General features: G+C 34.5%; 1 protein-coding gene across 1 annotated transcript in view; it reads right to left on the bottom strand.

Moving 5' to 3' along the window:
• Positions 1–551: 551 nt before the first annotated feature.
• Positions 552–23896, bottom strand: part of ETNK1 (ethanolamine kinase 1) — a gene marked incomplete at both ends in the record, with an annotated part of 67328 nt that continues 43983 nt past the window's right edge. The window contains 4 exons of the mRNA XM_079714278.1: positions 552–624; positions 955–1028; positions 15317–15477; positions 17250–17333. Coding sequence (XP_079570404.1) covers positions 552–624; positions 955–1028; positions 15317–15477; positions 17250–17333 — 392 coding nt within the window. The remainder of the gene's footprint in view (positions 625–954; positions 1029–15316; positions 15478–17249; positions 17334–23896) is intronic.

Consider the following 23896-nt stretch of genomic DNA (forward strand, 5'->3'; position numbering starts at 1 on the left):
TAGTTCACTCTCCTAAACAGATATTTTTCTATGAACATCTTAAGTTATCTAAACCAGTGTCCGGCATTCCAAGAGTAAATGATTCATTTAACTAACAGTGTGTCAAAATAAAAAGGTTACACTGAACACCTAAAATGTTTACTAAAATTAATCTTATTAAAGTAAAACTTAAAAAAAAAATTCTCTCTGGAAAATTTTTGTTGCTTACACTCAACAAACAGATGAAACAGATGAAAACAGTCACAGAATTCATGTTAAATTTATAATAAATAATTCACATATAACATAGATTAAATTATCAAAGGATTAAACTGACATCTTTATACCTTTTTGCTGATTTAACAAACTTCTAACCCACCACATACTGAGAGCAGTAGGTGTATCTCTTAACATCATTCAGACTATTTAAAAAATAAATTGGTTGCTTAGAAGCATAACTTGTAAAGCAAGATAACCAAATTAAAAGAATTTTAACATATACTGGCTTTTTGGAATTTATTAAAATATCCACAAGCATTGTTCAGCTACTTAAGAATAATTAAATGTCTTCTTTACTCAGGCACCTTTAATGCAGTAACCTCAGGCTTCATCTTAAAGTATTGGTTAAAACGAACAATTGCATACCTATTGAGAAAACAGAGTAACAACATAATTACAGCTAAAAACCTTAATCCTCCGTTTATTTCCACCCACCCGTTCTAAACTGATTTTTTTTAAGTTTTTAAATTTTCAAGGGACATATTTTTAGTTTATTGCACCACCTACTGGACACTTTTCTAATACTGAAATCATTTAACAGATTATACCAGATTTCCTTGCAGACCAATTATTAAATGTATGCAAACTCTGCAACATTTGACTAAAAATAATAACTACAATGTCCCCTATAAATTCTAAATGTAAATCCCAAAAGAGTAGAGACAAATGTAATGCATACAGTAAAATTAAACTTACCCAAGGAAATCAAACTCAATAGTGGAGTATTTGGCTTGAATCAAAGCCCACAATCCCCAAAAGAAATGTGAAGCCTAAAAAAAGGGAAGAAAAATCAAGAATTATGATAATGCATTTCTTTGTAAAACAAATATTAAATTGTAAGTTTTTTCCTTTTTCATCAACTCCATGAACAATACTTTCTTGATGCTTTTTTAACACAAAGTATCTAAAACACAGGTAATACTGAAGTGTACAGTTATCTGGATTGCTACAGACCACTTTTGTCCACAAAAGAGGTTATAATAAATTATAATCACTAAAAAAGAAACAGAGCCCAGTTCCCGTACCCTGCTTTGTGTGGGCAGAGTTCAGCATCAGCACTGATACATGTTGTTAGTTAAGTGTTTTTAATGGGTCATAATTGCTAACAGGATTTCCTATAAAATACATTATCAAAGGATTTTGTTTCTTAAAATATATACAAAAAGGAAAATTTAAATCTCAAAAATAAAACGTATACTGAAACCTGAAGATGTTCAGGGGGTGACAAATTTCTTAAATCAATTTTTATTGACCCAACAATTCTGCGCAATCAATGATGATATAAAGTTACACAACTTGACTTATGTTGGAGAAAAATGAGTCTTAGGACTTAAAGAGTAAACAGATGACTGGATAATTAGGAGCTACACAATAATTTTGTATGTGTGCTTTACAATCTATTTTCCTTTAAACACGATATTTTAAGATTCTGAGGGAGGAACCAAGATGGCGCAGTAGAATGACATGTTCTCACTCCCTCTTGTGAGAACACCAGAATCACAACTAGCTGCTGGACAATCATTGACAGGAAGAAACTGGAACTCACCAAAAAAGATACCCCACATCCAAAGACAAAGGAGAAGCCACAATGAGACGATAGGAGGGGCGCAATCACAGTAAAATCAAATCCCATAACTGCTGCGTGGGTGACTCACAGACTGGAGAACACTTATACCACAGAAGTCCACCCACTGGCGTGAAGGATCTGAGCCCCACGTCAGGCTTCCCAACCTGGGGGTCCGGCAATGGGAGGAGGAATTCCTAGAGAATCAGACTTTGAGGGCTAGAGGGATTTGACTGCAGGACTTCCACAGGGCCGGGGGAAACAGAGACTCCACTCTTGGAGGGCACACACAAAGTAGTGTGCGCATCACAACCCAGGGGAAGGAGCAGTGACGCCATAGGAGACTGAACCAGACCTACCTGCTAGTGTTGGAGGGTCTCCTGCAGAGGCGGGGGGTGGCTCTGTTTCACTGTGGGGATGGGGACAATGACAGCAGAAGTTCTGGAAGAACTTCTTGGCGTGAGCCCTCCCAGAGTCTGTCATAAGCCCCACCAAAGAGCCCAGGTAGGCTCCAGTGTTGCGTTGCCTCAGGCCAAACAACCAACAGGGAGGGAACTCAGCCCCACCCATCAGCAGTCAAGCAGATTAAAGTTTTACTGAGCTCTGCCCACCAGAGCAATAGTCAGCTCTACCCACCACCAGTACCTCCAATCAGACTTACACAAGCCTCTTAGATAGCCTCATCCACCAGAGGGTAGACAGCAGAAGAAAGAAGAACTACAATCCTGCAGCCTATGGAACAAAAACCACATTCACAGAAAGACAGACAAGATGAAAAGGCACAGGGCTATGTACCAGATGAAGGAACAAGATAAAACTCCAGAAAAACAACTAAATGAAGTGGAGATAGGCAACCTTTCAGAAAAAGAATTCAGAATAATGATAGTGAAGATGATCCAGGACCTCAGAAAAAGAATGGAGGCAAAGATTGAGAAGATGCAAGAAATGTTTAACAAAGACCGAGAAGAATTAAAGAACAAACAAACAGAGACGAACAATACAATAACTGAAATGAAAACTGCACTGGAAGGAATCAATAGCAGAATAACTGAGGCAGAAGAACGGATAAGCGACCTGGAAGACAGAATGCTGGAATTCACTGCTGTGGAACAGAATAAAGAAAAAAGAATGAAAAGAAAGGAAGAAAGCCTAAGAGATCCCTGGGACAACATTAAACGCAACAACATTCACATTATAGGGGTCCCAGAAGGAGAAGAGAGAGAGACAGGACCAGAGAAAATATTTCGAGAGGTTATAGTCGAAAACTTCCCTAACATGGGAAAGGAAATAGCCATCCAAGTCCAGGAAGTGCAGAGAGTCGCATACAGGATAAACCCAAGGAGAAACCCACCAAGACACACAGTAATCAAATTGGCAAAAATTAAAGACAAAGAAAATTATTGAAAGCAGCAAGGGAAAAATGACAAATAACATACAAGGGAACTCCCATAAGGTTAACAGCTGATTTCTCAGCAGAAACTCTACAAGCCAGAAGGGAGTGGCATGATATACTTAAAGGGATAAAAGGGAAGAGCCTACAACCAAGATTACGCTACCCGGCAAGGATCTCATTCAGATTCCATGGAGAAATCAAAAGCTTTACAGAAAAGCAAAAGCTAAGAGAATTCAGCACCACCAAGCCAGCTCTACAACAAATGCTAAAGGAACTTCTCTAAGTGGGAAACACAAGAGAAGAAAAGGACCTAAAAAACAAACCCAAAACCATTAAGAAAATGGGCATAGGAACATACATATCAATAATTACCTTAAACATAAATGGATTAAATGCTCCAACCAAAAGACACAGTCTTGCTGAATGAATACAAAAACAAGACCCATATATATGCTGTCTACAAGAGACCCACTTCAGATCTAGGGACACACTCAGACTGAAAGTGAGGGGATGGAAAAAGATATTCCATGCAAATGGAAATCAAAAGAAAGCTGGAGTAGCAATGGCAATACTCACATCAGATAAAATAGACGTTAAAATAAAGAATGTTACAGGAGACAAGGAAGGACACCACATAATGATCAAGGGATCAATCCAAGAAGAAGATATAACAATTATAAATATATATGCACCCAATGTAGGAGCACCTCAATACATAAGGCAACTGCTAACAGCTCTAAAAGAGGAAATCAACAGTAACACAATAATAGTGGGGGACTTTAACACCTCACTTACACCAATGGACACATCATCCAAAATGAAAATAAATAAGGAAACAGAAGCTTTAAATGACACAATAGACCAGATACATTTAATTGATATTTATAGGACATTCCACACAAAAACAGCAGATTACACTTTCTTCTCCAGTGCGCACACAACACTCTCCAGGATAGATCACAGCTTCGGTCATAAATCAAGCCTCAGTAAATTTAAGAAAATTGAAATCATCTCAAGCATCTTTTCTGACCATAAGGCTATGAGATTAGAAATGAATTACGGGAAAAAAAATGTAAAAAACACAAACACATGGAGGCTAAACAATACGGTACTAAATAACCAAGAGATCACTGAAGAAATCAAAGAGGAAATCAAAAAATACCTAGAGACAAATGACAATGAAAACACGACGATCCAAAACCTATGGGACGCAACAAAAGCAGTTCTAAGAGGGAAGTTTATAGCTATACAAGCCTACCTCAAGAAACAAGAAAAACCTCAAGTAAACAATCTAACCTTACACCTAAAGGAACTAGAGAAAGAAGAACAAAATAACCCCAAAGTTAGCAGAAGGAAAGAAAACATAAAGATCAGAGCAGAAATAAATGAAATACAAACAAAGAAAACAACAGCAAAGATCAATAAAACTAAAAGCTGGTTCTTTGAGAAGATAAGCAAAATTGATAAACCATTAGCCAGACTCATCAAGAAAAAGAGGGAGAGGACTCAAATCAATAAAATTAGAAATGATACAGACTGCCAACAAACACATGAAAGAATGCTCAACATCATTAATCATTAGAGAAATGCAAATCAAAACTACAATGAGATATCATCTCACACCAATCAGAATGGCCATCATCAAAAAATCTAGAAACAATAAATGCTGGAGAGGGTGTGGAGAAAAGGGAACACTCTTGCACTGCTGGTGAGAATGTGAATTGATACAGCCACTATGGAGAACAGTATGGAGGTTCCTTAAAAAACTGCAAATAGAACTACCATATGACCCAGCAATCCCACTACTGGGCATATACCCTGAGAAAACCATAATTCAAAAAGAGTCATGTATCAAAATGTTAATTGCAGCTCTATTTACAATAGGCAGGAGATGGAAACAACCTAAGTGTCCATCATCAGATGAATGGATAAAGAAGATGTGGCACATATATACAATGGAATATTACTCAGCCATAAAAAGAAACGAAATTGAGCTATTTGTAATGAGGTGGATGGACCTAGAGTCTGTCATACAGAGTGAAGTAAGTCAGAAAGAGAAAAACAAATACTGTATGCTAACACATATATATGGAATTTAAGAAAAAAAAATGTCATGAAGAACCTAGGGGTAAGACAGGAATAAAGACACAGACCTACTAGAGAATGAACTTGAGGATATGGGGAGGGGAAGGGTAAGCTGTGACAAAGTGAGAGAGTGGCATGGACATATATACACTACCAAATGTAAAATAGCTAGCTAGTGGGAAGCAGCTGCATAGCACAGGGAGATCAGCTCGGTGCTTTGTGACCACCTAGAGGGGTGGGATAGGGAGGGTGGGAGGGAGGGAGACGCAAGAGGGAAGAGATATGGGAATATATGTATAACTGATTCACTTTGTTATAAAGCAGAAACTAACACACCACTGTAAAGCAGTTATACTCCAATAAAGATGTAAAAATAATAATAATAATAAATAAAATAAAATAAAATTAGAAATGAAAAAGAAGTTACAACAGACACTGCAGAAATACAAAGCATCCTAAGAGAGTATTACAAGCACCTCTATGCCAATAAAATGGACAACCTGGAAGAAATGGATGAATTCTTAGAAAGGTATAACCTTCCAAGATTGAACCAGGAAGAAACAGAAAACATGAACAGACCAATCACAAGTAATGAAATTGAAACTATGATTAAAAATCTTCCAATAAACAAAGTCCAGGACCGGATGGCTTCACAGGTGAATTCTATCAAACATTTAAAGAAGAGCTAACACCCATCCTTCTCAAACTCTTCCAAAAAATTGCAGAGGGAGTAACACTCCCAAACTTATTCTATGAGACCACCATCACCCTGATACCAAAACCAGACAAAGATACTACAAAAAAAAGAAAATTACAGACCAATATCACTGATGAATATAGATGCAAAAATCCTCAGCAAAAAACTAGCAAACAGAATCCAACAACACATTAAAAGAATCATACACCATGATCAAGTGGGATTTATCCCAGGAAGGCAAGGATTCTTCAATATACGCAAATCAATCGATGTGATATAGCATATTTACAAATTGAAGATTAAAAACCAAATGATCATCTCAATAAATGCAGAAAAAGCTTTTGACATAATTCGACACCCATTAATGATAAAAACTCACCAGAAAGTGGGCACAGAGGGAACCTACCTCAACATAATAAAGGCCATATACGACAAACCCACAGCAAACATCATTCTCAACGGTGAAAAACTGAAAGCGTTTCCTCTAAGATCAGGAACAAGACAAGGATGTCCACTCTCGCCACTATTATTCAACATAGTTTTGGAAGTCCTAGCAACGGCAATCAGAGAAGAAAAAGAAATAAAAGGGATACAAATTGGAAAAGAAGAAGTAAAACTGTCACTGTTTGCAGATGACATGATACTATACACAGAGAATCCTAAAAATGCCACCAGAAAACTACTAGAGCTAATCAATGAATTTGGTAAAGCTGCAGGATACAAAATTAATGCACAGAAATCTCTTGCATTCCTATACACTAATGATGAAAAATCTGAAAGAGAAATTAAGGAAACACTCCCATTTACCACTGCAACGAAAAGAATAAAATACCTAGGAATAAACCTACCTAGGGAGACAAAAGACCTGTATGCAGAATACTATAAGACACTGATGAAAGAAATTAAAGATGATACCAACAGGTGGAGAAATATACCATGTTCTTGGACTGGAAGAATCAATATTGTGAAAATGACTATACTACCCAAAGCAATCAACAGATTCAATGCAATCCCTATCAAATTACCAATGGCATTTTTTACGGAACTAGAAAAAAGCATCTTTAAATTTGTATGGAGACACAAAGGACCCCAAATAGCCAAAGCAGTCTTGAGGGAAAACAATGGAGCTGGATGAATCAGACTCCCCGACTTCAGACTATACTACAAAGTTACAGTAATCAAGGCAATATGGTACTGGCATAAAAACAGAAACACATATCAATGGAACAAGATAGAAAGCCCAGAGATAAACCCACGCACCTATGGTCAACTAATCTATGACAAAGGAGGCAAGGATATACGACGGAGAAAAGACAGTCTCTTCAATTAAGTGGTGCTGGGAAAACTGGACCCCTACATGTAAAAGAATGAAATTAAACACTCCCTGACACCATACACAAAAATAAACTCAAAATAGACTAGAGACCTAAATGTAAGACCGGAGACTATAAAACTCTTAGAGGAAAACATAGGAAGAACACTGTTTGACATAAATCACAGCAAGATCTTTTTTGATCCACCTCCTAGAGTAATGGAAATAAAAACAAAAATAAACAAATGGGACGTAATGAAACTTCAAAGCTTTTGCACACCAAAGGAAACCATAAATAAGACCAAAAGACAACCTTCAGAATGGGAGAAAATATTTGCAAATGAATCAACGGACAAAGGATTAAGCTCCAAAATACATAAATAGCTCATTCAGCTCAATATTAAAGAAACAAACAACCCAATCCAAAAATGGGCAGAAGGCCTAAATAGACATTTCTCCAAAGAAGATATACAGATGGCCAAGAAGCACATGAAAAGCTGCTCAACATCACTAATTATTAGAGAAATGCAAATCAAAACTACAATGAGGTATCACCTCACACCAGTTAGAACGGGCATTATCAGAAAATCTACAAACAACAAATGCTGGAGAGGGTGTGGAGAAAAGGGAACCCTCTTGCACTGTTGGTGGGAATGTAAATTGATACAGCCACTATGGAGAACAGTATGGAGGTTCCTTAAAAAGCTAAAAATAGAATTACCATATGATCCAGCAATCCCATTACTGGGCATATACCCAGAGAAAACCACAATTCAAAAAGACATATGCACCCCAATGTTCATTGCAGCATTATTTACAATAGCCAGGTCAGGGAAGCAACCTAAATGCCCACTGACAGACGAATGGATAAAGAAGTTGTGGTACATATATACAATGGAATATTACTCAGCCATAAAGAGGAACGAAATTGAGTCATTTGTTAAGACGTGGATGGATCTAGAGACTGTCATACAGAGTGAAGTAAGTCAGAAAGAGAAAAACAAATATCGTATATTAACGCATATATGTGGAACCTAGAAAAATGGTACAGATGAACCGGTTTGCAGGGCAGAAGCTGAGACACAGATGTAGAGAACAAACGTATGGATAGCAAGCGGGGAAAGCGGCACGGGGAGAGGGGATGGTGGTGTGATGAATTGGGCAATTGGGATTGACATGTATATACTGATGTGTATAAAATGGATAACTAACAAGAACCTGCTGTATAAAATAATAAATTAAATTTTAAAAAAAAGCAGACTCACAGATAAAAAGAACAAACTAGTGGTTACCACTTGTGGGGGTGGGCAATATAGGGGTGGGGGAAAAAATGGTTATCATGGGGTTATATGAAGTCACGTGTATGAAACTTCTGGAAATTGTAAAGCACTACAAAATTTTTAAAATCTTTCATTCAATAAAAAATTATGTACAATAAAAAAAAAAAACGGGCAGTGTTTTGGTCAGTTCAGTAAAGCTACACAGAAAAGATTGCCAAGCATATGCTGGCTCCTAGTTTTTATGCCTTTTGTGGTTCAGATGCATTTCTTTCATTCTGATGACTTAGGAATACTTATCTCCAGCTTGCTTTTTCCCATTAGTTTCTGTCTACTTTACTGTCTTCAGTTTATCTTGGTTAATGACAGATTTTTAAAGCACTTGGTATTTTACTTTTTTAGTCATCATTCTTTTTATATCCCTACTTATTACATCTTATTAGAAAACCTATTTTGTTCTGTTTCAGTTTTTTCTGCTACGTATTTATGAGCCTTCCAATTGGCTTTCTCTTTGAAAGCATTAAACAGAATATTGGTATAAATTATATTGTACATACAAGCAAAAATAAAATAGTTGCATGTGTACTTTTTTAACATTTACATAGATAGATATTTAGCTTACATTTATCTCTACCTATGCATTTTTTGATTAGCTATAATCCACATCCAAATATTTAGACCATCTGTTCTCATATCTTGAAAATGGATTGATCTATATTTTTCCCTACTGGAAAATACCTTATACCTCATACCTTACTATATATCCAGCTTTAATTTTCATATCTTTCTATAGTGGTCAGATTCTACTAAGTTTTACCATTGCATTGTACTCCTTAGCTTTTCTAGGCTGGGACTACACAACACTGCATTATACAGAGTTAAATATTTGATAATCTAAAAAAAAAAAGTTTCTGATAACACTAAGACTTCACTTCCCAAGAAATACTCTGTTCTAACTAGAAATACTAAAACTAGAAAAAAATTACTAGGTGTGTGGTTGTAAGCAACTTAATTAACCCCTCTGTACGTTTGTTCCCTCATCTGTAAAATGCAAGTGAGATATTATAATTTATAATAAGATACAGACATTTGATCTTCATTCACTGTTCCTGGCTCATAGCTCCTTGGACTTTCCTAAGCATAGAGCAACTGGGAGCATCTTTTGTTCTAATATTTGGTCTTTTGTCATTGGTTCCTGAAATAGTTCCACAGCCATAAATGTGAAAGGAATGTCTTCGTTATTCTTAACAAGCCCCTTTCAACCACATGTTAATGAGGTGTCTTTTGGAAAGCCCCTAAGCTTGAGGGCTGGTTGTCAGGGGAAGTAACCATGTGATTAGAAGGTTGGAACTTTCCGCCCCACCACCTCCAGACTTCCACGGAGGGAAGAGGGACTGAAAACTGAGATGGCCAATGATTTAATCAATCTTGCTTTGGTAATGAAGCATCCACTAAAACCTAAAAGGAAGGGGTTTGGAGAGCTTCCATATTTCGTGAACCAGAACCTACGCACATGCTGGGAGGGTGGTACACCCGAAACTCCACAGGAACGTCAGTTCCCACACCCAGGACACTTCCAGACCTCACTGTACTGTACCTCTTCATCCAACTGTTCTTCTGTATCCTTATAATATCCTTTATGATAAACTGGTAAACAAATGTAAACATTCCTTTGAGTTCTGTGAGCCACTCTAGCAAATTAATAGGCCCCAAGGAGGGAGTTGTGGAAGCCTCCCATTTAAAGCCAGTGGACTTGAGAGTGGCATCTAAAGGGGCGAGGGGGCAGTCTTGTGGGACTGAACCTTTAACCTATGGAATCTGACACTATCTCCAGGTAGATAGTGTCAGACCTGAGTTAAATTTGTAAGACACCCAATCACTGCCTGCTGAGAACTAGAGAACTGATTGGCGTGTGAAAAAAAAACCACATCGGAGCAGCTGGCATACAACAAACATTCAATAAAACGTTAATTATTATAATTATATGAAACCAGAATGACAAAAATGATGAAGATTTTTTTAAATGTTTTTTTTTTTCCGTCTGAGGAAGTGTCTCACGTATTGAAAAGTGATTTATGAGATGAGATGCCTTCCTTCTTTTGAAAGTCTAAATCAGTGGTTCTCAAAGTGGTCCGTGAATCCATGGAAGACTCTGAGGCCCAAAACTATTTTCATAATAATACTAATACGTTACTTGTCTTTTCGACTATGTTTACATTTGCAATGATGAAAAAGCAATACTGGGTGAAGCTCCTGGTACCTTAACATAAGTCAAGGCAGTGGTACCAAATTGAATTAGTATAGTAGTCTTATTCTTCACCACCACCACACACTCACAGTACAAATCCAGTCTCACTAAAGAATGTCCTTTAATAGTTAAAGTCCTTTAACTATTAATTTTATTAAATCTCCACCCTTGAGTACATGATATTCTGTGGGCTGATATAGGAAGTACACATAAAGCATGTCTGATGCATACCCAAAGCATGAAGGCTGTCTCAAGGAAAACCACATATGACTGAGTTGTGACCTAAACTTGCACATTTTTAATGGAACATCATTTTTACTTGAAAAACAACTGACATATGAACTAGAGTTATTAGACTTGGGTATTTGGCAGACACTTCTCAAATATAAAAAAGAGAACTTGTCATTTCAATGAGAATAACTGACAGTATTTGTTGCCAATGACAGACTTTGACTATTCAACCTAAAATTAGAACTTTGGAAAATCTGTATTCAACTCTGTGAGCTTATCAGCTTCTCAATAAAGTACCTAAAACTTTTCTGATACTGGTGGTGATATCAATAAATGTGATTTTTTAAATATCACATAATGAGATGTATCAACTTTTAGAAGATCTATAAAGCTCAATAAATCCATATTTTCCAAATAACTAATGAATGACATTCAAATTACAAAATCACGCATTGGTAAAAGAACCATTCAAAGTGCAAGATAAACTGATGGAGTTTAATGTAATAGAATACAAAAGTTAACTTATGTGTTCAGATTGAACATTACAATTAACCTTTAAGAAACTATCACTTGCTGAGTTTTGGTGAAGCATCAAAAAAGAATATCCACAATTCTCTGAAAAGGCAAAACACTCCTCCTTTCCAACAACCCTATGTGTGTGAAACAGGACAATCTTCATATACTTCAAGCAAAACAATACATTGTAAGAGATGAAATGCAGAAGCAAATATGAGAATACAGCTTTTGTTATGCCAGACATTACAGAGGTTTGCAAAAGTATAAAATTATGTCATCCTCTCACTGAAGTGTTTTTTGATTTGGAAAATAGCTATTTTTCATTTTTAAAATGCTGTTTATGTTAACATGAGCTTTTTAAAAAAACAGGTATTTAATAAATATTTTGAATTTGTTTTAATTTCCAAGATGGTAAATACTGATAATTAAACCATATAAACAAAATCTTGTAGAGGTCTTCAAATAAGTTTTTGAAGCGTAAAGTAAGGTACTGACACCAAAAAGTTTGAGAACCACTAGTCTTAATCACCTCAGCATATTCTAATGATATAAAAATCATCTGCAAATGGTATCATAATCTCTTCCTATTAGGTGGGTTCGGTAGTAGAAAAGACTAAAATCAGGGGACATTCTACACCTAAAAATAACATCAAAACAGCTCTCCTCACCATTTCAAGCAGTGCTGGCAAATTTATTTCTCAATTTTTATTCATATAGTAATGGAAAATAACTAAATGATTCTAAACTAGAGAAGCATTATACATAAAACTTCACTTTTTTGGTAGGTAACACCTTTTATAGGGTGAAAAATTAAAAATTTATATGTAATATTAGACTCATAAAAGGATAAAAGGGGAAGTGAGGAAATAGCCCATTTGTCATTTTGCATTCCCAAAAATGGCAAAGAGAGAATATTTAAGTACAAATAATATAATAATCTGTGATTCTATGATTTACTAATACTACTTCTCTCAGATTTGGAAGTTATGGATATGTAAGTCTCTCTATCAAAGAGTATTTTAATTCTTAGGCTACCCACATCTGTTGCAAAGAAAAATTAAAAGCTTTATATGGTGAACAAATAACTAAAATGAATCCTCAAAGTGTTTCCTGAAAACCTCAATATAACTTTAATATTTTACTTAGAAAGAATCTGAAGTCTGCCAACAATGTGTCTAAAAGCTCCTCAAAGCTTAAAAAACCCCTGTATTCCCTATTTGGTTTTGTAATGCAAATACCTACTTTTGTTTGTCATCTCCTCAACATTAATTAATTATAGTAAACAATTAATTAGAAGTGAAATCTTTTAATATTGAGAAGTCTGATCATACCATTTACCGAACATTTATTTATTTAGAACATTACCAAACATTTATTTACCAAACAATAAACATTTACCAAACATTTATTTATTTAGAACAGCTACACCTCGATCTTATTCAAACTTCTTTTCCTCCCTTATCAAAACAGCTTTATAATGTATGTATGTGCTGTCTTCTTCATGACAAGTGATCAAGGAAAGAGGAGGAAACAGTATTTAAGACACATCCATAAGGAACAAGAGGAACTTGCCAGAGAATACCGGGAAAAGGGCATTCTAGGTAGAAAGGAATAATGTATACAAAAGCATACAGGCTTAGAACACCCTGGACTGTTTAGAAAACAAGATGACTCTGCCAGAGAGGAGGTGGGAGGTGAGAAATTTAGTGGGAAATAAGACAATTTGTAGATGCTATCATTTGGATTTCATTCTGTAAGTCATGGGGAGTCATAAAGTAGGAAAGTGACATAATCAGATTCATAAATTAGATTCTAGTTATTAGAAAGAGCACTTTTAAAATATACAGTGTGAATTACAGACAGAAAAAACCTGGAGGTAAAGAGACCAGTAAAGACTAACATAGGTGAGAGACAAAGGCCTTAATCAAAGGTCATGCAATTAAGGAGAAAGGGTTGGAACTGACAGAATTTTAGAATAGAACCTGAAAATAGAAAAAATGTGAGAAGAAGAGGAACACATGAAAAAAAATTCCTTCTTTCCTGGTTTCAGAATACAGCAACAGAATGGACAGCATTTTAATTAAGTCAAGATAGTACAATAAAGAATAAAGAATGGGACAGAGGATAGGATGCAGAAAATAAAATTCAAGTTTGGACACCTTGTGGTCAAATACTAATGGGACCCTGGATACATACAGTCAGTACTGATCTGGAGCCTGTCAGTGGGATCATTAACAGAAAGGGCAATAAAAGCCATGGGACTAGATCACCCAATAAAAGTATATAAAGTGGGGAACTCCCCAGCAGTCCAGTGGTTAGGACTCCATGCTCTCACTGCTGAGGGTCTGGGTTCAATCCCTGGTCAGGGAACTAAGATCCCACAAACCGTGTGGCATGGCCAAAAAAAAATAAAGTACATAAAATGAAAGGAGGGAGGCCCAAAATCTAAACACAAGGAAACACTAGCATGTAAGAGGGTTGGAGGAAGAGTAAGAAGAAAGAGGAGCCAGAGAAGGAGACAAGCAGGAGGGCACAAAAGAGGAAAACCAAAGAAGAATGGGACCACAAAAATTAATGAAAGGAAAAATTGGAATCAATGGAAAATAATGTCAAATGCTATGGACAGATCAAGTAAGATAAAGACTGAAGAGTTTTAACTGGATTTAGCAATTATGTCATTGTTAAGAAAACCCTATATTCTCTACTTTAAGACCATGCTTAAATAGAATAAATAGAATAAATAGAAACAGCAGGCATCCTAGGACCAACTGGAGAGCATGCCATTAATTTAACCAACAGTTCTACTCAAAATAGACATCTAAACAGCAGGTAAAGAAGTCACATTTCAGCACACCCTCTTACTTAAGATGTATTCTATATGGCTCTGGGGGAATGCTGCTCTTAAGACTATGGAAACAGTACACCTGTGAGCCACCAATAGGGTCTATTTGTGAAGACTACATAGCAAATATTCCCCATGTCAACTGCAGAGAATTATATTAAAACTAAAAAGAAGTAGTAGCTAAAATAACTTCAACCCAGTATTCAATTTAATTAGTCTCAACACCTTAGCTGAAAGCTCATTCTAATGGCATCACATCATTCTCAAAAGGTAATTTAAATGAACTAAAATTTGAAAACTTAAATGCATTTAGAGTAAAGAGAAGTGGGTCTTGAAAATAATAAAGCATTACAATATCAAAGAGGCAGGAAATAACTGCTTATCAAAAGAAGGTCAGTAAGACAAAATACTGGTGGTTATGAAAACATAATTCTACCAGTCCTTCCAATCTACTTTTATCATGTTAACATGATATGTTAACATGTTAACGTGTGATGATTAAATGTATTGTGGAAAAACCTTACTACCCATAAGTCTGTCCTTGATTATGTTTTTTATAACATAAAGAAAGAGAATTAGATATTAAAAAAAACTACTTCACACATTAATCCTAACTCTAACTAGAATCCATTCATTAAACAAATAATTTCACTGAGCACTTAACCATGTGGCTAGGCACTGTTGTTCTAGAGGCTGGGGATATAGCAGTGAATGAAACAAAATTTTTGTCCTCAAAAGCATTATAGTGGGAGAATTTTAAACAATCTCGTTTTGTCATTATTTTAAACAAATAACAAAACTCAAAATGGGCAACTGTTTAAAAAATGATGAAAATTTTTAGTTTTTAACATTATATCAAGAATCTTTCATTAATTGTTTAAATTTAAACTTACCAATGCAAACTGATTGACTTGAATGAAGAGTATTTCTACTTCCTTTTCAGTAACTTCAGACCCAAAACCCTTATATTCTTTGTACGCTTCAAGGTAAGAACGCAGCCACTGGCCCTGCAGTTCTCTATCTGGATAAAGACTATAGTCTACATCACTCACACCTAAAATATAAAAGAAAGTACACTGAGATTTTTAAGAACACATTACACATCTTGTGCTAACTTTAATAATCCCTACCATCTACATATTTTTTCAGAAAAAAATTATTAAATGTTTCCATTTTGGGCTGATATACTAGATATTATTAAGGAAATAGCATTTACTAGAATAATAAACCAATCATAATGTATTCCAAATTAAATTCTAATGAACAATACAGTTGATCACCATAATCAATTCTCATTACCTCAATTTTTCCTCAAAGTATGAAGCTTGAACCACCTGCATCAGAAGGCACAAATCTTCGATTTTAATAAGTACCTCAGGAGATTCTTATGAGATTCTTACACACACTAATATCTAGAGCATTTCCTAGAACTGTGGCTCTAAAGCTTCTTTAATCATTTCTCACAGAGTAAGAAATATATTTTTATATTGAAACCTTATACACACACCTGATATTAAGTTTCACAGAACAATATTTACCCTAAATACACCTTCCAATTCTGATACTTTCTATTTCTTTTCCATTCCTTGCTTTAATTACCCCACGTACCTGATCTCATGATGTATAGTTTGAAAAATACTAATCTAGTTCATAGTATTTTGCCTAGCATTCAAGGTTCTTCCTAAGTTGATCCAAACTTACTTCTCTGGTCTTATGACACTCTATTCTCCTTCATGGATTTTATATCCTACAGAAATAGGTATACTGATCTTGAAGATTTCTTCCTTCTTCCTGCAGTGCCCTCTCTTTCTCTTCTATCTGCACATCCAAACTCTACCTAACTTTTTCAATTTTTTTCTACACAAAATCATATTAAGATCACTCTTTTGTATCCACAGCAGTGACTATCCATATTACTAACATGGTGATATCTCATTATATGCACAACTGCTTTCCCTTCCTATAGATATTTATGTACAACACGTATGTGGGGATACGGCAATGTATAGAGGCTTGGTGGAGGGAAATAACTGAAAACATGTAAACTAAAACTTTCCCCCAACTCTCTTTACCCAGTCTGGTAACTTAGAAGTATATGAAAATACATGAATACATAAATATATAAAAATACAAATTCAGCAATGAAAAGTTCCTGCTAGGTATAAACCACTCAGGGGAATTCCCTAATCTTCACTATTTTAGAGCATTTCATGTTTCTAAATATAGCCATAAAATGTATTTTAAATTAATTATCCTTACATAAAAAAACTTAAACTTTTATCTTTGATGGTAATAAAAGGTTATTTTCAGGGGTAAAAATGACCAGCTTTTCAATTATTCATAGCCAATGACAAAAAAAAAAAATTATTGCGCTCTTTAGTTAAACAACATTCTAAAAGCCCAAGTACACAATAGAAACAGCAAAGGCTTTTAAATGATTAAAAAGTTTGTTTCAAATCTTAGTTCTTTGCATTTTACTGTGACCTTGGTGAGTTACTTTACTTATTTGTAAACTGGGAATATTACCCAACTTATTGTTGTGTAGAAAAAATCAGATGAGATGAGATTTACGAAGCAACTATGTCAATTCTTAACAAAAGCCACACACAGAAAAAGCCACAATCATTATTTTCCTTAAGAAATTAAGGAAGAGGTCATCATCTCTTTCCTCTAATAATAAAGAAAAACCAAAAAGGTCAGGAATAAAAATTGTTGCTCAAACCCCCAGTTGATCTTCTTTAAAGAAAAGAAAAAATAATTCGAAAAGCATCCTTTTAAAATTATACATGCTACTCCATTAGAGGAACATCTTCCTCTAGATTTTACCTGCAAATTCATTGAAATGATTTCCAATGTCATATGCCAGGTAGTTGTATCCAGAATATTCATAATCAATGAACTGTACATCACCTATGTGAGACACAAAAACAGAAACATAAGAAATCACATATAGGATCAGAAAATCCCTATGCTATTTATAATTAAATAGCTTCCAATATTTTGTCTCATTGTACGTGCTTGGTTACATGCACTTCTGAGACAATACAGGGTAAGGCTGTGAATTTTATGGCAATGAGCTTTACAAAATTCAAATTATTTATCTGGGTCAACAGCTTCTTTGTGAACATTAGTGTCCACTACACTAAAGAAAAGTCAAAATACAGTCATTCTCCAAGTTCAAACAAAAGCAAAATATGTCTTTAACCACATGGGGGCATCAGTTACTTAAAAATTCAAGTTTGGTTAGAAATGAAAACTATCTTTGGAAACTTAATAATCTACGCAACTTTAACAAAAAATTAATCTATGATACTCCAACAGTGAATTGACAAGCTAATCTATATATGGAAATAAAATACAGACTTTCAAAGACTTGAATTCTGAGAACCCTGCACTTACGTAACACTTGCTGATCAACATAACAACATGCCTAATTTAAGAAGTTAGTTGCTATCAAACTCTTACATATTCCTGGAATGCTACATAATTAAGGTTTCCAATAGCATATTTGAGCAGCCTTAAGGTGGTTGTTTTATCATTTAAAAAGAGCAAAGGTATAGTTGCTTTTAAATATTTTTTTAATTTGAGAAATTTTTACATAAACTAAAGAGATTCCTATTCTAAATTAGTGCTAAATACAGATACAGATATGCGTATTTCATTATAATTCTCCAAAGACTATCCTGTTCCGCCTGCCCAAGGGACAAACTCCTGCTTATGAACACTTCATTTTCGAGTACTGAGTATTAGAGAGGGTTTGGCTCAACAGAGATATAGGTCCTATTTTTTAAAAGACGAGAGAAAGAGAGACAGAGAGAAACATTAAAACAAAAAAATCAAAATGGGTCACTGTCTACATCAAGGGATCACAAACTCAAAGGCTAACAGGGCTCAACAGTTAAAATGGATACATGAACAGAGATGGCTGTAAGAACAGTTTCTAAGCTGCTGATATTGAGAAAATGCAGAGCATGTGTCTAGTTACATTGTCTTTTAAAACATCAAGCTGAGGTAACAAAACAAACTTCTGGTTTATACACACTGGCTTTTCCCAGATAAAAGAGCTTTTGAACTGTCATGTGTCATACAGATTTATATGTTTAATCTGGGGATGTATGTTGATCATATTCAAACTCAGAAAAAGAGAATTATATGACAGAAAAATGTAATGGCAAGTGGAGTATTTTAGACAAAAGCAAAAAATTTAATGTAATTGTATTTAATATTTAATTCAAAATTTTTATAAGTAATAGTCAAGTCTAGAGTAAAATAAGTGAGATTACCAAAGTATAAAAGCCCAGTTACCAAAATCTATATGCATATTGACAAAATAATATAAGGTTTTTAAAAGTTGGTGACCACATAAACCACTGCAACTCAACCAGTTTAAATTCCTGAATTCACAAAAATTATTCCACAGAAAGTCTTAGAGTTAACCAAATCACTTCACTAAACTGCAGAATGGGAAGACAGAACAAGCTTTAACCAAATCACTTTACTAATAAGCTCCAAAATGAAAAGTCAGAACATATTTTAAAATTTTTTTCTAGGTACCCTTGGGAATGAGAGAGTAAAGACCACCATCATGACAAAATACTTTGCAGCCATGATAAAAATTTCATTTTCAAAAATTATTAAATGACCAGGAGAATTACAAATGTTATATGAAAAAAGACACAAAATAGTAAACACAGTGATCCAAACTATTAAAATATTATGCCTGGAGAGGAAAAAAGAAAAAACAAACATAATGCATAGGGGAAAAAAGATGAATGGAAATAAACCAAAACAAAATGTTTCTACTAGTTTCATTTCAGATGGTAGACAAGTGACCTTTCTTCCTTTATTCTTTGCAATAAACATTACTTTTAGGAGGAAAAAAAAAAAGACAGTTTAAAAAGATTAAGATGAATAAGAGACTAAACACGATTTGGGAAATACCTAACCACCCAGCCTTCAAGAAATCAGGATTCCAGAGGATTTACCAAGTTGCATTACTGAGCCAACCAAATAGTTTTAATAAACAATGTTTTAAATTGCAGCTGTTGATTGCTTTAGCTCTTGTAAACACAAATTCTTGTAGAGCTCATATTAACTGTTACATGCCAATAAAAATACACAGCCCAGTCCTGAAGCTTACTTTTGCCACATAAACAAAAGCTTCAATTTCAATTTTCAAAATTATATTTAGAATTTGGCAAACATAAATAAAATGGCAGGTAAAACATGCCTGCTTATAAATACAATTTAAATAAAGCATAGATCATTTTAACGAAAGTTAAAAACTGTTTCAGTATGAAAATTTTAGCAATGACTTTTTGTAGTAGCATTAATTCATTAAAACTAGCCTTTATTTTTAAATGCTATGTTGAGTTTATAAATAATGAAATTTTAAAAATAAGAAAATGAAGCTAACAAGATACAGATGAGGCTGTTACCAGGCTCCGTGCATGTGAACAAGTGATGCGATAAACCTCCAGTCAGTGCGTTTAAGAAGCACGGGTGCGCCGCCACATGGCAGCAACAATGGCATACCTAATCTGTAGCAGATGAAGAAAATTTGGCAAACTCACATTTTACAAGACACAAAGCTTAAAAGGAAAAAAAATTTTTTTAAATCTGCATTAACTATTCTTTTCAAACAACTGCAAACAAAGTGGAACTCAACCTTAAATTTAATCTTCTGCAACAAAGTAAAATTAAAGAGGCCTGCTTCCCTTATTTTGGGTGCCAGAAAAATCAAATTACTGGAAAATGCTTTCCTACCAAAAAATGCACTGAACTTTTTTCTTCTACAAATTTAACTTCTGAATTCTAAAATTCCCAAGTATTTAGAGGAACATCCACATCACTATAATAATTAATAGCTCATATGGCATGACTATCTTGTTAATTCTTTAAGATACGAATTTTTAATTGATTCAAGGGTGGAAAGGAAACGAGAATACTCCCGAAAATTTTACACAAAATTTTATATAGGCAGATTCTGAGGGGATTCTCAATTTTCCAGATTTTCAAGGGATCCTTGACCCCTAAAAAGTAAAGCATTGCTTTAAGAGCTAAGACTATTTTATCTGTATATAATTAGCACACTGACTAGCACACAGCGGGTAAAGCATAAGATTACTGAATAAAACTATAATCTGAATTTTCAAAAGTGACATTTTTCTTTTTTCGTTTCTTAACGTATCTTCACAGTAATGAAATCCACACTCCACTGAGTTAAATTGTTCAAATTTCAGTACAGTTTAAATAATATTTAAAGTACTTTAAAACCAAAAAAATTAGCTTATTAACTAAGGCTATATAATCCACATGATACATTCATTTGGACTCCTTTTATTTATTGTTGTTACAGAGAAAGGGATAAAGATGAAAAGCAAAATAACCAATATGAGAACCTGAAAATGTTTCCAACTCACTCAACTTGCTCTACACTGTGATGTAAGGCAGAAAGAGAACGGAGAGAAAAAGTAACCATGATTACACTAATGTTGGCAAAATGTTCTCTATTACACAGAAAAAGGAAGTATTCTGTTCTGGGAAACTTTCGCTTCACCCCTTACTCTAGCGTCCAGTAACTTTACCCTGGACGTGTATACCTTCACCACACAGCACTCATTCTGAATGTAAACTTCTGTATTGTGATCTGACTCGTCCACTACATGGCACATGGCTTCCTGGAGAAGCAGTAAGTCCCTTCCACTTTTCCTTATGCAATCCACAGAGCAAATCCTAGCACACAGGAAGTATTCAAATACTAGTGAAATAATGGCGGTTTTGCAGAAAACGCTCAGACACAATGATAACACATGTTTAAGTGGCAGTGGGGGATAAGCATGAAATACTGAGGAACAAAATATGGCATTTCTAACATTCTTATTCCAGTATATGATTGAACATACAGTGGGAGTGAATGTATGAGTAAAGAAAAAACACTGAACTAGTAACTATTTTAGGTAGCTCTTCCTTGACAGTTCAGGTTTTTACAGTCCATTTAAAGTTTTTTATTACCTGATTTAGGGTTATTTTATTTTATACTAAATAGTGATCCAGACTACAAGTTAAAACAAGGTTAAGATTATCCTTCATAAAAATTCCACCCTGGAAAATATAGGTTAGCAAATTAAAAAATAAATTTAAATTTTAAAATAAAACAAAAAACTCTTGTTAAAATATCAATAAAATAACCATATCAATGCCTTTCATGAATAATAATAAAGTGGATAAGATTTAGAGTCAATCAAGTGACTAAGAATGGTGACTCACCCATTTTCTATTCATATTGTTTTATTTAAAACTCTAAAGAAAAACCTGGCTTACTCTGTAATTCCCAGAAAAGCTTCCTTTTTCTTCCACTCATTTGTATTTCCTTAAATAGCTGTGAATCAGCTTCTTGCATTTGCTGACAGAGAAAATAATCAATGGCAGCCATTTTAAGTTACATATTAGGTCTTCAAGTGAGCTTTTTATGAAGCTTTTATGAATGGGGGAAAAGGAGAAACAAAACAGCCACCAATAAACATTCTGACAGAGCATCAAGACATGAGACAACAAACTCAAAAGCTTTAGCAATTACTTCTAACATGTCAGCAGTTAAAGGATTAGTTGAAATTAAAATATTAGATTTGAAGTCAGTCAATAAGTAATACTGAAATTTGTTCTACTTAGTATAAATTCTTTTTAATTAATTGCTGATTAATTTAAAAGATGACTGATATAAGTCTTATCTTACAATTCTGGAGCGAGAACCACTGCTTTTGGTTTTACTATTATATAACAAATTCTATCATATCATTAAGTATACTTTTCTTACCTTTTTAAGATGTCATTTCACTGAAGCCAAGGAATGGGCTGCTGTTTTACCAACCACCTAATTCCTGGCACTGACTAACTTTTCAAAAATCTTGACAGCTACCATCAACTTCAGAAAGGAAGCTTACTCTTCTCCCATATTCCTGAGTCCTGTCAACTGACATGATGAAAACAAGTAGAAGCAGTATTTCTTCTGTGATGCCTACCAGTTCTGTAACATTCGCAGGTGAAAATGCCTATAAACTGCAGAGTGCTCACAGTCTTTGTGTGTGTGTATATATGAGTACGTATATACACATATACATATATACATTTTTAAACTTTAATCACTCAAGTTATAGTTAAGATAGAATCTGTAAATTGCACTTAAAGATAATCTGAATTGTCACCGCATACCAATGAGCCATAAATCCTTCTGGCTTATACTGATAGTAACCATTTTCACTTTTTCAAAATCAGATACATTTTGTATAATGCATCTCCTATAAACATAATAGGGGTTGGCAAACAATGTGTTCTCAAGCCAAATCCACCCCAGTGCCTGTTTCTGTAAACAAAGTTTCATTGGAACACAGTCACACCTATTTGTTCATGAATTATATGAACAGTATATGGCTGTGTTTGTGCCACAACACAAATCTGAATAGTGGAAACAGAAACTATAACATGGGACGAAAAGCCTAAAGTATGTACTACATAGCCCCTTACAGGAAATGTTTGCCAACTCCTATCATGGTATAATAGCTGCAACTGAGAGCTGCTAAGCACCCAGTCTGGTGCTATTTACATTACATGCATCATCTAAAATCTTGCCAGGAACCATATGAAGTAGATATCATCTCCTAAGTTTCAAATAAAGCAAATAAAAGTTCTAGACTATCAACAGTATAAGTACTTCCTAGAAATCTGTTAAACATTCAGAGTCCTAAGCCCATCAGTAGAAATTCTTGTTCAGATGGTCTTGGATAGAGCCCAGAAACCTACATGTTTCCCAAGTACTCTAGGTGATTCTGGTGCAGATGGTAAAGGATCAAATATAAACACTTAATGAAGAGATAAAATGAATTGTCTAATACCACCTACTTCCATATGTGATTAAGCAGGGATCTGAACACGAGTGTGCTTGGTTCCAACATCTATATTCTTTTTGACTTCTCTTTTAAGTTACTTACGAGTTAAGAGTTTGATTACTATTTTAAGAGTAATATATCTGCTTGTAAGAGTTACTTAGAGATTTTCAATCTAGTTACAACATATAAAAAAATCTAATTTACTACGTTTGAAAAGTACATGCAGAGACTTCAAGATGATCCAATATAAATTCATGAAGTTTAACTAAAATTTGTACTTCCAAGAAATTAAGGGTCTGAAACACACTACAGAGAGATACTGAGCTTGATGATGCAAAGGCTAGTCCCATGGCTTTCATCTTGTTATTTTTATATATATCATAGGTGGATACAAAATGGTGAAGTCCTGACCTCAAATCACATGAATGATTTAACAAGTGATAACAAATCAAACACATTTGTGAACATAATACATAGCTTAATCATTTATTCTTTGTAAAAACCATTTTAATTTGAAAAGACTTAACACTTGGCTTTTAGATGCTATAATAAAGTAACAAGTTCAGGTAAAGAACTTTGCAGTGCACA

This window comes from Hyperoodon ampullatus, assembly GCF_949752795.1.
Source record: "Hyperoodon ampullatus genome assembly, chromosome: 11".
NCBI classification, from domain to species: Eukaryota; Metazoa; Chordata; class Mammalia; order Artiodactyla; family Ziphiidae; genus Hyperoodon; species Hyperoodon ampullatus.